The sequence below is a fragment of the Diabrotica undecimpunctata genome, chromosome 3 (assembly GCF_040954645.1).
Source record: "Diabrotica undecimpunctata isolate CICGRU chromosome 3, icDiaUnde3, whole genome shotgun sequence".
NCBI classification, from domain to species: Eukaryota; Metazoa; Arthropoda; class Insecta; order Coleoptera; family Chrysomelidae; genus Diabrotica; species Diabrotica undecimpunctata.
In genome coordinates this window covers 126077808-126093763 of record NC_092805.1, presented here as the reverse complement: position 1 = coordinate 126093763, position 15956 = coordinate 126077808, and the positions used below count along the sequence as shown (strand labels likewise).

At 29.6% G+C, this 15956-nt stretch overlaps 2 protein-coding genes across 4 annotated transcripts in view; both read left to right on the top strand.

The window, feature by feature from the left end:
* Positions 1-15956, top strand: part of LOC140436163 (uncharacterized) — a 297575-nt gene that overhangs the window by 57749 nt on the left and 223870 nt on the right. The window lies entirely within an intron of this gene.
* Positions 7-1629, top strand: LOC140436041 (ATP-dependent DNA helicase pif1-like). The gene has a single exon (XM_072524754.1). The coding sequence runs from the start codon at positions 7-9 to the stop codon at positions 1627-1629; it is 1623 nt and encodes a 540-aa protein (XP_072380855.1).

Sequence of the window (15956 nt, the reverse complement as noted above, 5' to 3'; positions counted from 1 at the left end):
GATAGTATGTCAGAAGATATTTTACATCAAAGTCGTGTCAATTCCAGAAATCACGATATTGAGATGAATGAGGAGATACATAATCGTGCTTTACTCTTGATCGAAGATATGTGTTACCTCATGTGCGGTAATTTATTAATCAGGTTAGGAATGCCAGCGCCAAATCGTGAAATGAATGACGCATTTAATCGAGAATTGGAACGGGAACGTGAATATGATCACCAGGAATTAGATTTAGTAGTTCAAAGGAATGTGCCTCTGTTGAATTACCAACAAAAGGAAGTTTATGATACTTTAATGAAGGCAATCGCTGATGAAAATGGTGGTTTATATTTCCTAGATGCCCCTGGTGGAACTGGCAAGACATTCCTTATGTCATTAGTTTTAGCAACTGTTTGGGCGAGATCCAACATAGCGGTTGCAGTTGCTTCTTCTGGAATAGCAGCCACATTGTTAGAAGGATGCCGTACGGCTCATTCAGCATTCAAATTACCGTTAAATCTTCAAACTATTGAAGAAGCAACGTGTAATATTGCAAATCACTCAACAATGGCCAAAGTTTTAGCGGCATCGAAAATCATCATCTGGGACGAATGCACAATGGCGCATAAACGTGCATTAGAAGCACTTAACCGAACATTAAAAGATTTACGCAATGACTCGAGATGTTTTGGAGGAGCAATGATTTTACTGTCTGGCGATTTCCGCCAAATACTGCCAGTAATTCCAAGATCTACGGCTGCCGATGAAATAAACGCTTGCCTCAAATCGTCAAATCTATGGCGCTATGTGAAGAAACTGCAGCTGACAACAAACATGAGAGTTACATTGCTTAATGATACAGCTGCTGAAGATTTCTCGGAGCAATTGCTGACTATCGGTAATGGTCAAGTACCTGTCGATGAATCGAGCGGATTAATATCATTTCCAAATAATTTCTGTAATTTTGTCTCATCAAAAGACGAACTTATCAACAATGTATTTCCAAATATTATTTCTAACTACAAAAATAATGAATGGTCGAGTGAGCGAGCAATTTTAGCTGCTAAGAATAAAGATGTAGATGACCTGAACTACATAATTCAAAATAAGATAATTGGAACAATGCATTCATTCAAATCTATTGACTGCGTCACAAATGAAGATGAAGCCACCAACTATCCAATTGAATTTTTAAACTCTTTGGACGTGCCTGGCTTAGCACCGCACAATTTACGCCTAAAGGTTGGCTCCGTAGTAATCATGCTTCGAAACATAAACCAACCAAAACTGTGCAACGGTACGCGTTTGGTGGTTAGTAAATTGATGAACAATGTAATTTACGCTACGATAATGATAGGAAAATTCAAAGGTGAGGAAGTTCTCATTCCGAGGATCCCGATGATCCCAACCGATATGCCGTTTGAATTTAAAAGACTTCAATTTCCGATACGTCTTGCATTTGCCATGACTATCAACAAATCACAAGGCCAATCCTTAAAAGTTTGTGGTTTAAATCTAGAACATTCATGTTTTTCCCATGGTCAATTATACGTGGGATGTTCACGGGTCGGAAGACCATCTGCGTTGTTTGTTTTTGCGCCTGATAATAAAACAAAAAATGTCGTGTATCACAAGGTACTTAAGTGAAGAGCAACCTATGTACTAAAATACAGAAATAATAATGAATGAATAATGTAGTTATTTAATTTTTTTTTGTATTTTTTCTAATAAAAAAAAAACACAATCTGCTTATTTATTGCCATTAAGGCGGAACAAAGTTCGCCGGGTCAGCTAGTTATACATAAAAACTGAAATGAAATTTAATATTAATAAAAAAACTGCAAATCCTGCCTAATGCTGAACCAAATTTGAAAATGGGACTTTGCAAAGTCTATGGGAAAATGTATAGTTTGCTTGTATCGTGAATATAGATGAATGCTGATACTTGTTTATATGTAGGCTTATTGTAAGCTGAAGTACTTTTAGGTACGTGTGGAGTTCTCCATAGTGGTTTTCATGATAATACTGCGATTTTATTCCTTGTAGAAAAAGGTTCCTCCCAAATAGAGGGAAAAAAAATAAAATAAGACCAAAAGACTAAAACAAGAAACCTTGTGTTAGCGACAGCATAAATTTCAAGTATTTCCTAGCCACGTTTTACCAAAATTACATAATATTAACAAATATATAGAAACAAATGTAACAAATGGCAAGGACTATATTTATTATAATTATTCATAAAATAAATTAGTTTTCATTCATAATTAGTTTATTATAAACTAGTGACAAAAAAATTAACAGGAAATTATTGTTACGTTTTGCTAAGGTATCAAAACTTACTATACAGGAGGGACAGTTCGAAAATTAAATCGGTAGAGATCAATTAGATATATTTATATTACAATAAAAAATAGATCATTACAAAAATTTTTATAATTCATAGGATTTCTTATTAAAAATTTTCTAACCTGCACGGTACAATAAGAAATTTAATTGTGCAACAATCCATTACCAAATATTTTTGAAGGATATACCAAATATTTCGCTTTAGTCCTTTTTATACTTTTAAGGAATAACTCAAAAATAAAAGGTTGTTACATTTTCCGGTGTTTCTAATATTATATTAACGTTTTTTTAAATTTTTTAAATAGAGTTTGCAGTTCGTCTAACAAATATTCATAACTCGTATGTTGAGCATATTGAAGAAAAGTTGGAATAACGACACATGCAGCCTTTGCTCATTTGTTTTATACATAAACATATTATTTATTATACTAATGTATAATATAATTATATTTATTTCAGAAGTTGTACAAACAAATCAGTAAACAAACTTAGCCCTTTGTCTCTTTAAAATAATTAAGTGTTAACTCAATAAAACACACATTAACGAGTTTCGTTGGATTTGTTTTAAATAAAACATGATGTTTAATTAAAACTAACTTATTTGTACAAGTAAAATAATATATTTCATCGTAATTAAAATTTAACAAGTATGTTAGTAAACTAATATTTGTTTGTAATTTTAATATGAATTCATATTGTCTTTAGTGTAGAATTTACATAGGCAAATAAAGAGCAAAGAAAGTAAAAGATTTTAATTAAAGATAAAAGATTAGATGTATCCGAGATGAAAATAATAAATTATTAGTTCTCGAAAATGCTATTAAAAAGCGAAGATAGACAGTTTTTTACATAAAGAATTTAGTGGAGACCAGTTGAGCTAACCGAAACAATAATAGTGATGAACATCAAAATTACAACGCCGAAGTTAATTCAGGACTTAAAAAAATAAAGACAGATAAAGAAATTGGACCAAATAACATCCCTTGGAACTGTCGATAGGTTTAGAAGAGACAGGAACAAATTGGCTAACATGTTTGTTTAATGGAGTTGATGAAACTGAGACAAATGCCTGATGAATGAAGAAGCAGTATATTAGTACCTGGTAAAGTACCGATCAAGATCAAAATAGAGACAAGAATGCAAGAATGCACCAACTACAGAGCTACAAAAACTGATATATGAACAAACCAAAATATCCCAAAATCAATTTGGATTTATACAAATCAACAGATCCACAATAGATGCAACTATCATTATAAGGCAGCTGCCGAAAACGTAAAGCAATAAACAAACAAATTCTCCAGTGGTATTCATTGCTCTTGAGAAAGCATATGATAAAATTCCTCCTGAGGTTCCGTGGTGGGCTCCCAAAAGGAAAGGAATTTTCGGTGAATATGTGAAGATTGTGATATATACGTATGAGAGAAAAACTAAAGTTAGGTGTAGAGGATTATAAAAATTACAAAACACAATATTAAAAAATTTAATAGCGTTCGAAAAATTTTTCCTAGCGATAAGAAGTATTGACCTCTTATTGAATGATGTTTTTGTACGGGCTCGAAATTCTTTTTAGCATGACTCGAAAAATCGAGACGCGTGTAGTAATCCTGCGGTATAATATGCACACATATACACTTATTATAATTTTATATAATATATTTTTTTATAACAACTCGAGACCAAGTTGCTCGATGGCTAATTTTGACTTTAAAATTTTCTATTTAAATAAAATTAGATAAAAACTAAATCAAAGTAAATATAATAACAAAAATTAAATAAAATTAAACAAAATTAAATAAAATTAAATAAAATTAAATAAAATTAAATAAAATTAAATAAAATTAAATAAAATTAAATAAAATTAAATTAAATTAATTAAAATTAAATAAAATTAAATAAAATTAAATAAAATTAAATAAAATTAAATAAAATTAAATAAAATTAAATAAAATTAAATAAAATTAAATAAAACTAAATAAAATGAAATAAAAGTAAATAAAATAATATAAAATTAAATAAAATTATATGAAAGTATAAAAAATTATAAATTATTATGAAAAAATATAAAAAAATATAAAAAACGATAATTATAAAAATTTATAAAAGAATATAGGTACTTAAAAAATAAAAAATCGTAGAAATTTAAAAAATCGTATAATTTAAATAAAATTAAATGAAATTAAACAAAATGAATTAAAATTAAATAAAAGTAAATACAATTAAATAAAATTAAAGAAAACTAAATGAAATTAAATAAAATTAAATAAGTAAATAAAATAATATAAAATTAAATAAACTTATAAACACTTATAAATAACTAAAAAACATTATAAAAAAATATAAAAAATTATAAAAAATAATAAAAAATTATAAAAAAACATAAAAATAAAATAATTCTGGTAAAGCTTATAAAACTCAAATACTATTGATGATAGGCATATAGTTTCCGCATATGACTTCCCTGTTCTTATGTATTGAGATCAATAAATTATCCTAACATTCTTGGAATTTTATTTGTTTCCCTTGCCTTTCTTATAATTTTCAGCAACATTTTTGTCTTTATTTACTATCCACTTTATGATTTAAGGATCAATTTTAACTACTTCACTGGCTTTTCTAAAATTTATTTTGCTCATCTTGTTCTGCTTCCGCTTATTCTTCAGTTCTGAATTTTTTATTCATATATGTCCCTATTTGATCATATTGGTATCTTTCTCCCTTGAGTTTTTTCTTTTCTTTCCTCTTATAATTTTTACTTTGTTCCAGAAACCTCTATGGTTGTCTCTATATGTTGGTTTAGCGATTCATTAAACTTTTTCCACGTATTCTTTTCCTTAACTTTTAATCTTTTATTAATTTATTTCTTTTTGTTATGTTTTTGTCTTGTTTTTCACTTGTTTGTACTATTGCATTTTTTAATGTTACTAACTTCTTGCAGTATGTCTGTATTCCATAATTCCGTCCATATGTGTAAATTTTTTTTTTGTTGATAAGTGGTCAAATATCCTTTCTGCCTTCTTTATTGTTCTTTCCTTAAATTTTCCCCATTTTTCTTCTGTTCCTATCACTATTTTCTTTATCTACGCCAGTTTGAATTCTTTATCAGTTTCTTCTAAGTGTCGCCTTTACTTTTGTTCATCTTTTAGTTCTTTTATTGCTATTTCGCCGTATTGTGTATAATCTTGCTATACCAGTTTTAGCAATGTCACGTCTGTCAGCACCCGTCTGTGATGCATTAAGATTTCCTCTCTATTCTCTGTCTTAACTTGTGTTATATTTTGTTTTATTTCTTGCATGTAGACTACGTATTCTATTACGTTTCTTTGTTACTTTGCCAACTGCTACGAATGTATCTTTACCGTAGTGCTTGCTGGGTAAACGAGTTACCTATTTGTCTGACAAAATCTAATCACTTTAATTCCATTTTTGTTTAGTATTTCTTAACCGCATATTCCCATATAGGTTACGTTCAACGCTTTCATTTCTTCCTATCCTTCCAGTCTCTCAACAGCACTATTCTCTCACATTGTTCTCTTATGTCGTATAGGGTATTCGTTAGTTCGTCATGGTATTTCTCCATTTTTACTTTTTTTTTGTTCATTTAGTTGGTGCATATGTATGCAATGTGTATCATTCCATTTTTATTTCATTTCAATTTATACTTATACAGGTAAGAATTTGTATATATCTTTGATGCACTTACACCTATGTTTAATTGTGGTGGAGACTACAATTCAAAACATCTAATGTGAGGCTCTAGGCTCTCTGTGGTGAGGTATTGTAAATATTAAGTAAGCAATCAAATCAATATACACATATTACTAAAAACGTGTAAACAGATCGAACAGGCAATAGAATATTTTAACACAGTTTTACAGAAAGCAGCATGAAACTCAACATCATTACCTACAATTACACATACAAATAAAAACTGTTCCAATACAATACATAAAAAACTAATTGAGAAAAAACACTCTCAAACAATGGCAATTAATAAGATCACCTTAGAGTAAAATAGACTTCGATAAAGTACAAAAAGAACTAAAAAAATTATTAGAGGCAAAAATGCAATTTTTAAGGAATACTTACAAAAACTAGATATAACTCAAGTAACGGATTACTCGTTATAAAGGCTACAAGGAATTTATAAAGGCAAACCTATATAATCCCTCTAGTCGAGACAGAAATAGAAAAAAGAATGGACGAAAGGACCACTAGAAACATTTACGACACACCTTGAAAAAGTTTTTATGCCAAATAACACAAAATGCTCACTACAAACTAAAGAAAGATTATTTCAGTACTAGCAAAAGCTTATCAACTAGAACTTCCTGGAAAAAAATCACAAAAGATTAAGTAAAAAATGTTATACAACACAATTCGATCAAAAAAGGCCCCAGGATACTACCCCATTACTGGAAAAACTCTTTAGCAACCCCCAGAAAAAGGCTTTCATATTCTAACACAGTTATTTAACGTTATAATAAGATTAGGTCATTTCCCATTACATTGAAAACTAGCACAGATAATAGTAAGACTAAAGCCAGGATAAAAGCCAGAAAATGTACAGTCCAATCGTTCTATTAGTATTCTTCTAGTTTCCAAAGTTTTTAAAAATCTGACACTTACTAGGCTAATACCTATACTAGAAAACAAAAAACTAATACTATCACACCAATTTCGGTTCATAAAACAATATTCAACGATATAACACGTTCTTTAAGTTGTAGAGAGAATCAATGAAGACTTTGAAAATAATAAGTACTGCTCAGCGGCACTTCTGGACATAATCCAGACATTAGATAAAGTCTGGCATAAAGGTCTTTTATGTAAACTTAAACATAATTTACCAACAAATTACTACATAATCTTAAAGTGCTGTATCACCAACAGAAACCTCCAGGTAAAATATAAGAGTGAATACACAAGCATACAACAAATTCTCTCTCGGATATCCCAAGGAAGTGTCTTTGGACCTATATTATACCTTACATTCACTGATGACCTACCGATAGTTACAAATATCATCACAGCCACATTTGTGGATGATACGAAAGTAGTATCATCTAACAAAAATCGCAAAATAGTCTCAAAAATCCTACAAAATAACTTAAACAAATACAACAATGGATGACAAAATAGATAAAAACAAATCACTACATCCAACCTTTTCCACTTGTAGAGACACATTTTCCACCGACTGTAGACTTAGTCGTAGTCCTACGGTAGAGGAATGTCACAAGAAGATGAAATCAAATATCTAGGTATTTACTTAAAAAGAAGATTAAACTGGAAGAAGCGTATATTTACTAAGCAAAAACAGCTGGGTTATAAGTTAAGGAACATGTTTTATTTCATCCTGAAAGCAGTTTGGACTTATAAACTAAATTTGTGGCGAACATTTGTGGTCATACATTTCAATATTGAAATAATACAAAGATTTTAATCCAAAATATTAAGAATAATACTGGGAGTTCCATGGTTCATAACAAATGACGCCATGCATCAAACCTGACTAAACTACATTAAAGATGATTTCAAAAAGTGTGCGAAAAAACATAAAGTTAAGTGAATAAACCACATACGGTTTAAAGGTTACAACTAAAAGTTCCAAAGAAAAACGAAAAATTAATTAATTGATACTAAGTGTGTATAAATATGTGTCAGGTATAGTCAACATTAAAGACTAAGTTTAAAAAAGCGGGACATCACTGTATTCCTCTCTACATGTCATAATACTTGAATTTTAAATCCCATTACTAATTGTGTATTATATACTAAACATCTAGTAGGAAATTTTCATTTCCTCTATTTTAAGACCTGTTCTAATAAGTTGTTAAAATTATTATTAAAATTATTACAATCATATTAATAAAGCAATTTTTAATTAGATGCTAGAGCTGTAGAACCCGTAAGTTTGTTTAAAAATTTTCAATATTACGAGACATGTACATCGAGGAATAATTTATACATCTCATTGTTGATTCTACCAACACCAAAACTAAAATTGTTACTCTAACTACGTATTATACTCACTGTAGACAGAGTTTGCCTCTCTAAATTAATTGTAACTTAAACCCAACTTCTGCTTAAAATTACTTTAAAATTTATTTATGAGGTCCAATTTAAAGTGCATATCTGAAGTTGATGCAAAGAGCATAACATTCAAAAGGTACCTGTTTTAATATATTCAGTATTTGAGGACGAAATATGGAATGACTTTTAACTGAAATTTCATTTCGCAACGTTTTATAATATAAATCATGTGCACCGATTGTAATATCTTCTCATCGACACGCAACTAAATCCAGGAACATCTAATAATGCTGTCTCAATAAAGTAAGTTGCTGCGAGCTGATTATTTTTGTTCTTTAGAAAACCCTCTAATATCCGAAAGCAAACTCAAATCTTGTGTTTTTTGAAATTAAGATAAAAGCATTTTCTTCTACGGAGGTTGGATATTGTAGTAGATATTTTAGGATTTCTTTTTATTTAATAAAAGAATCCCATGCCCGACGAAATACAAAACCACGATCGAAGAAACTTTCGCTCGCTACGTAACTGCTCTACCGAAGATATTTTTTGTATATTTATAATAAAATATGCTTCCACTTTATAATATCGTCGTAGTAACATCTGCTTTATTCATTTCAGATACAATGTGTCATTTAGATTGGAAACCCCCGTAACACTAAATGTATATATATATATATATATATATATATATATATATATATATATATATATATATATATATATATCAAAATTTTCCGTTAAGATTTATAAATATCCAAATTTTAAGGTAAAAATGAACAAAATAGCAACAGAAAATCACTTTTCATTATTTAATAGATCATGAATAATAGCAAGCTGAAGAAGATCTGAATAAATTGGATATTTCTGTAAAGATTTACAAAAAGATGTTACCACATAATTGGATGCAGTCAGATGTAGAAATTAGTAGTGCAACAAACTTTATTGCTAATCTGTTTAAATAATTTATTTCCAATACAACTGATTTAAATGAAGACGAAATTATTCCCACGTCGAAAACATATCACACAATGACACTAATTATCAACGGTAAGATAAGAACCGGGATTATAGTGTTTTTGACAATTACTTATGAACATTTTAATCACGTTTTGTATATGTGTCAGTTTGTGGGTTTGTTTACGGTACCCCAAAGTACCTTTTTTATGAAAATGCATCCAGTTAATTATTTATATAACAAAACTGTCAAAATGACAATATATGAAAAATTCCGTTAAGATCTCATATATATTAAAATTTGAAATTTGGTTAAGTAAATGGATAAAATAGCAACAGAAAATCTCATTTTGTTGCAGTTTTTATGAATAATACGACTTTTGATCCAAAATACAACAACAATGATGATAATTTTGATGAAAAATGTGAAACATTCAATTTTTTAGATAATGCTCCCCTCGATGTCTGGGAAACTGATTTTAATCAACGATGGAACTATAAATCTAATTAATATAATATAACTCAATGGTTAATGGCAAAAGCCATTGTACGACAACACTTGCCCCTTACCAACCCGACCTGAGGCAGCGTGGTAAGGTATGCCTCGCGACCCCTTATGAATCATTGAAATAAGGGAGGCTGCACCGTAATTGGAAACGGTTGATAAAGCTGCACATGATGATGATGATGATATATATATATATATATATACATATATATATATATATATTAATTTGATATTAAAAGTCAGAGATGCGCCAAGCAATTAATTAGCTAATTAATTAATTAATTCAACTTATTTAAATGATGCAATTATGATTTTATCACACTATTTAATTCTCTTATCTCAGGGTTATATTCGTGCTTCAATATCTATACTTTACATATAAGGTCTGAGGAATACCGGAATAATAAACATATATGATACAAAATTATAAATTGAAATAAAATTCACACTCAAATATCTTAAACAAAAAATATCTCATACAATGATTATGAAAATCTTGTTCACGTACATAAACCTTCAAACATTAATGTTATATACTACATAAATTAAAATCTCAAATCAAAATTGTTGTTCTATATCTCCTGATAAATATTTCTATCCTTTCTGAAGCAATAAGAAAAAAAACTTGTTGATAAAAAAAATATTGTCGAATGGAAAATAATTATCTCTCTGATGATGAGTTGTTCAAATCCTTGTTCCTTGTAGCCTACACTATCGATTCTTAGCAGTTCCCTAGTTAATCAGCAATCTTACAACAAATTATTGCGAGCCTCTCGTCTTCAATGATCTCCTTCAGATGCACTCATGCATGTGTCGTTCAACAGATGCCAATCTCTTCTCCTCTCGATAAACTGAATCCGGCCTCACAAACTCACAAACATTCACTTCTAATGCTTACTATCACTTGGGAACCGCCAAAGAACAACGACTGTTCGCCTTGCACCCTTCGAAAACAACTGATGATCTTTTTTTTTCTAAAATCTAGCTAAACTCTCATTCATCTATCTCTCCCACTTTTTTTTACTCTTTGCCAATCAAAGTTGGTCATATTTATCCCCATTTAGATAACAAACAACAACCTTAACTACAATTATAACTTTCCTAAAAACTATTAACATGTTAATCGTTTCTACAAATTCTTAAAAACTAACGGAGAAATATAATTTCTAAATTCTACCCTATTGTCTTTATTCACTGTACAAGTCCATTTGGAAAACCCGGTCGTATTGTTCAATTCACTACGTTCACTCAAATATATTTTACAAAGAAAATAATTTATGCATATCTTAAATTTTGTTTACTACAGGTAATACAAAGATAATGGACTTTCTTTTCTTTGAAATATCTTTCATAGTTTATCAGTTGAAATATTTTGAATTATTATATTTTATAATTTGAAATATATTAAGAGCAAACCATTATTTTTAATTTTTACATAGCTTAACAACTCTCCAGGATATCTTGAAAATCTATTTAGATGGTCTATTTAGTAATTTTAATTTTATCTTTGGCAGATGAAATGAATCATAACAATATATATATATATATATATATATATATATATATATATATATATATATATATATATATATATATATATAGTAAACTCTTAAATACTGGGGAAATCTGCAAGAAAGACTCTAATGAGTATCAATTGTTTCGCCTACCGTTTTCGCCAAAGAGAATTAATTTGGCTTCTTAAGGGCTGAAAGAGAATAAATTATAATTAGCTACCATATATTATCTATTAAAAACATTATTGATCTTACCGTAACTTAGAATTGTAGAGTTAGAATATTAAAAAACGTTGCTAGTAACATAATGGTGTTTTTTGTTACTATGTGCAAAAAAAAAGGTTTTTTTAACGTTTGAAATGTATGGTAGCTTTGAACTTAAAACGCAAAGGTTTACCCAAGGTTAATCGAAAAACCCAATGTAACTACATTTAAAAGAAGGTAATTCTTTGAATTGTCGGCAATAACTAAATTTTTGATTGTTCGTAAGTTTAAAAGTGAGGTTCTGTTTTAGCCAGAACACATGCGCTGACAAATTCAAGTAGTTCTTATGAATATTTATGTCGTTAAGGTTCATTGGTAAAAAAACGAATGAAATTAAATCCCAGTATAGGGAAATATTATTTTGATTTTTTTTTTAATTATATTCTATTGTTCATAATATAATTGAGATGTACCTAAGAAAAGCAAGGAAATGTTATCTTTTTTAGTTAATGAAAATTAATTATAAAGGTAGGTTAGTTGTTAATGGATATATCAGTCAAGTTAGTTATCTATGATGTTGTATTGTTCTTGGTATCTGATTTAAGTAAGAAGTGGTATGTATCGCTTAGATTCTTAATGTCACTCTTAAAATTAATGGAGAAATCGTTAAGGAAAATATAAGACATTTCAATGAACTCTCTTTTAGATTTATTGTTCTCACGGTGGAGAATTGTAGTGTTAGTATAGTCCATGAAATGACCAGTGAAATGGACATGTTTGGCTAATGCACAACGGTCAGGGTGAAGTCGAGAATCACTTTTGTGTAGTGTAATACGTGATTTCAATAATTGAGATGTTTGGCCGATGTAGGAATTGCTGCAAGAGAGGCCATCAGTCATCTTACTTTTAAGACGACGTCTATTTTTGCCTGGTTTTGAAAGGACAGGATTGTTTTATTTAATTTTTTTTATCGAGTATATTTTTCGCCGTGATTTTTTAAAGCGCAACTCTCTTAAAAAGTAATTATTTAATAGTAACTGATTAACAAACATGCATTTGCTATTTTACCTCTTGAACAGATCTAAGAGGCTCCAAAGGTCCTCCATTACTTCTTTCTAACTCAAAATATTCGTATAAATTCCAGGAATATCTTAATAATAATAATAAAAAGCAATCTCAAAAATATACAAATAAGTTTCCGTTCGACGGAACTGTAGCCAGACTCATGTAGTATAATGACAATTTGTAGATTAATGAAAATATTACTTTTCTCATTAGATTAAAAATAAATAACTACCGGAATTAATCAAATTGAGAGCAACAGTTAGTCGTTCAATAATAATTATGCTTGAAAATATATAATTCAATTGACAGACCCAAAAACTACAAGTTAAATTATTTGAAAAACCAAAAAAAAAAAATTAATTCAAATAAACCAATAAACACGACAAATGAGCTAATGTCACTGTCAATGAAAATTATAAACGTAAAAATTTACAGTAAACAAAATATCAAAGACATGCCATATTGTTAATCCTTGTTTAACATATTGTGATTTCTATGGACAAGCGTCTTAATTTTGCAATACTAGTTTCTGTGAGTAAAAAAGAGACCTAGTATAAAAAGCAATTCGTGAATAATTTTATGCATGGGAAAAGATAGAGTGTTGAAGTCATCACTTTTGTGACTTTGTTTGGTGATCAAGAGCTCATAAAAATTAAGTCTGTATCGTCTCCAGTTCAAGTATAAACTAGATTTTCGTATGGATGTTATTTAAGTATCAAATAAAAATTGAGAAGTGCCAATTTTTTATGAGACCATATGTCAAAGTAGGTCATATAGAGTTTTGCCACAGCCGGTGATAGTGCATACCTACTAGTACAGAGTCCGTCTATTTATCTACATATCTCTATAGTGTTATCGAAATAGCCAATTTTAAGACAGTATGTAGCTAACTCCATTGTATTTACTGGCAAATTTAAACTTTCTGTTAGCATTTGTATGTCTTCCTGGATAGGGATTTTCAGATATAGTGATTTTCCATCCAGATTTTTATTTCATATAAAAGTAAGCCTCTATTAGCTTTCTTTAAAAAAAATCATTATTTAAACATCTACAGTGTTAAACAACTAGTTGCAATATCATATCTTCAGTAAACTAGAAACCCAATTTTGTAGTACCACGTACGTACTATCAGATTCCTTCTTGACTGTCGACATACCGGTCTTTCCTGGCTATGTCTCTACGTCTGTCACCTATTGAATATTAAAGGGAATAGATTCAGCTAACTTTCTTTTTTAATAACGGAGTTATATAACCTAAGATATGAAATTCAAGATGGTTAAAACTCAATTCCTGGAAAAGAAATTAGTAATTTTATTCGAAACATTAAGAGAAACCCCGAAAAGTTAAGGGATTTATTACTTAACGGTGACACTCATTAATAAAATTTTCTAACCTTTTTTATATCAAAAATGTATAAAATCATTTTGAATATTAATGGGTAATGTATTTTCAATATTACACACTATATTAGGTTTGCCAGTTTTTATTGTATGTTATACCAACACCACTTAAATAGGAAACCAGACTTTGAATACCAGTCATTAGTTGCACATGCCGTTCAAATTGAAAACGTTTTTGTCCTTTAGTCAATCATTGCGACAAACAAACAAATTCCTCGTTGTGGAGTATTAGATCGGTAATCGACAGTTTAATTAACTCCTGGCTAGCAAGCAAGTTTATTATGATAAGTTAATACGACAGGCCTAGGGGATATAGGATTCGATTTCCGTTATAAGGTGGACATAATAACGCCAGTTTCAATTCAGTGCCCTACAACAAAATGTTTGATCCGATAAATCTCAATAAAACCAATTATACACTGTAAAAAATATTAGCAGTATCTTTTTACCACCGTTTCAACTTTTAGAAGAAATCGAGCGGAATGGTTTTTTTACCAGTGCTTCTTAGTTTGCCACGCATAATATTACACTGACTGCGACAATAATTAAAAAAGTTCCTTCTGGCTGTAATTATTTTACCTCGTTGTCCATGTCCTATGTCCTTTAATATTCTAATTTTAACGCCCATGATATCTTGAATTCTGTCGTTTCTTACTTTATCTAATCTTGATTTACTGGCCGCTCTCCTTCCATAGTCCGTTTCTGTTCCTTCCAAAGTCTCTACGGTTTTCTTCCATATTCCACTTTCATATATAACAATGCTTTTGACAATCCTATTATAGATTCTGTGTTTATTTTTCCTCGAAATTATTATATCCCGCAGTATGCTCTTCAATTGCCGAATGGCTTGTTTTCCCTGGTTATTTCTGTAATTAATCTCTTTATTAAAATTGTCGTCATTGGTTATCTGTATTCCTAGATCATCATCATCCAGCCTCAAAAATCTACTGCTGAACATAGGTCTCTTCCTTGTGTTTCCAACCCCGCCACTCTCATCCAGTTTTTATTGTGTCTTTTTAAAGATGCCCAGAAATTTATACATTTTACAGTGATTTATTTGTTAATTTTACTCTTTCAGAATTAGATTTTGTTGTTCTCCTCCTGTACAGATTAATTCTGTTTTTTTGGTATTTATTTTTAATTTCTGATATTCCTGAATAAGTTTGCGTACCATATATTTTAAATCCTCGTAATTCTGAGCCAAGACTATTTGGTTATCTGCAAAGCATAGTGTGTACAATGTTATGTTGTTTAGAGGGATTCCCATGCCACTACATTTCCTTAAACAAGGGGACAGACAGTATCCTTGCTTAAGCTATTAAAAATATTATTTTTAAAATAATCAGGTGGCTTAATTCAAGATCAAACCTTTTATAAAGTCCCAATAAGCCAAATGCTTATAATTCTAAAATACTGTTTTTTAATTGTTAAGGAACCGCCTATGGAAGGGCGGGGGCTTGGCCTGTCGCTTATATAAGAGATAGAAACATGATTTATGCCGCAAATTGTTACTAATTTAAATTATCGTACAATTTAAGCTCCCGCTCTGTCATAAGCGCTTCATGTACAATTAATACATTTTTGTAAACTAATTTTCATCGGGAACTGACGGAAGAAAGTTTGAGAACTTAAATTTATACACTTGATGCTTCCAAAAATAATAATTTTTACTTCTGCTTTTAAGCCTTACAAATTGTAATTTTTTAAGTTTCTAATCGTTATAACTGCTATATAAATGTACTTCTGTAAGCCATAAATGGGAAAACCCAAGCTTTTCTGCTTCTCTAAATATACTCGTGATTAGATAAAAACTCTATCTCTGGTAAAATAAATACACGTACCTAGCTACAATTTATAAAATTTATAATACATTCAAAGATACAAATTATATGCTCAAATTATGTGAAAGATTGTACATACCATATATATATATATATATATATATAT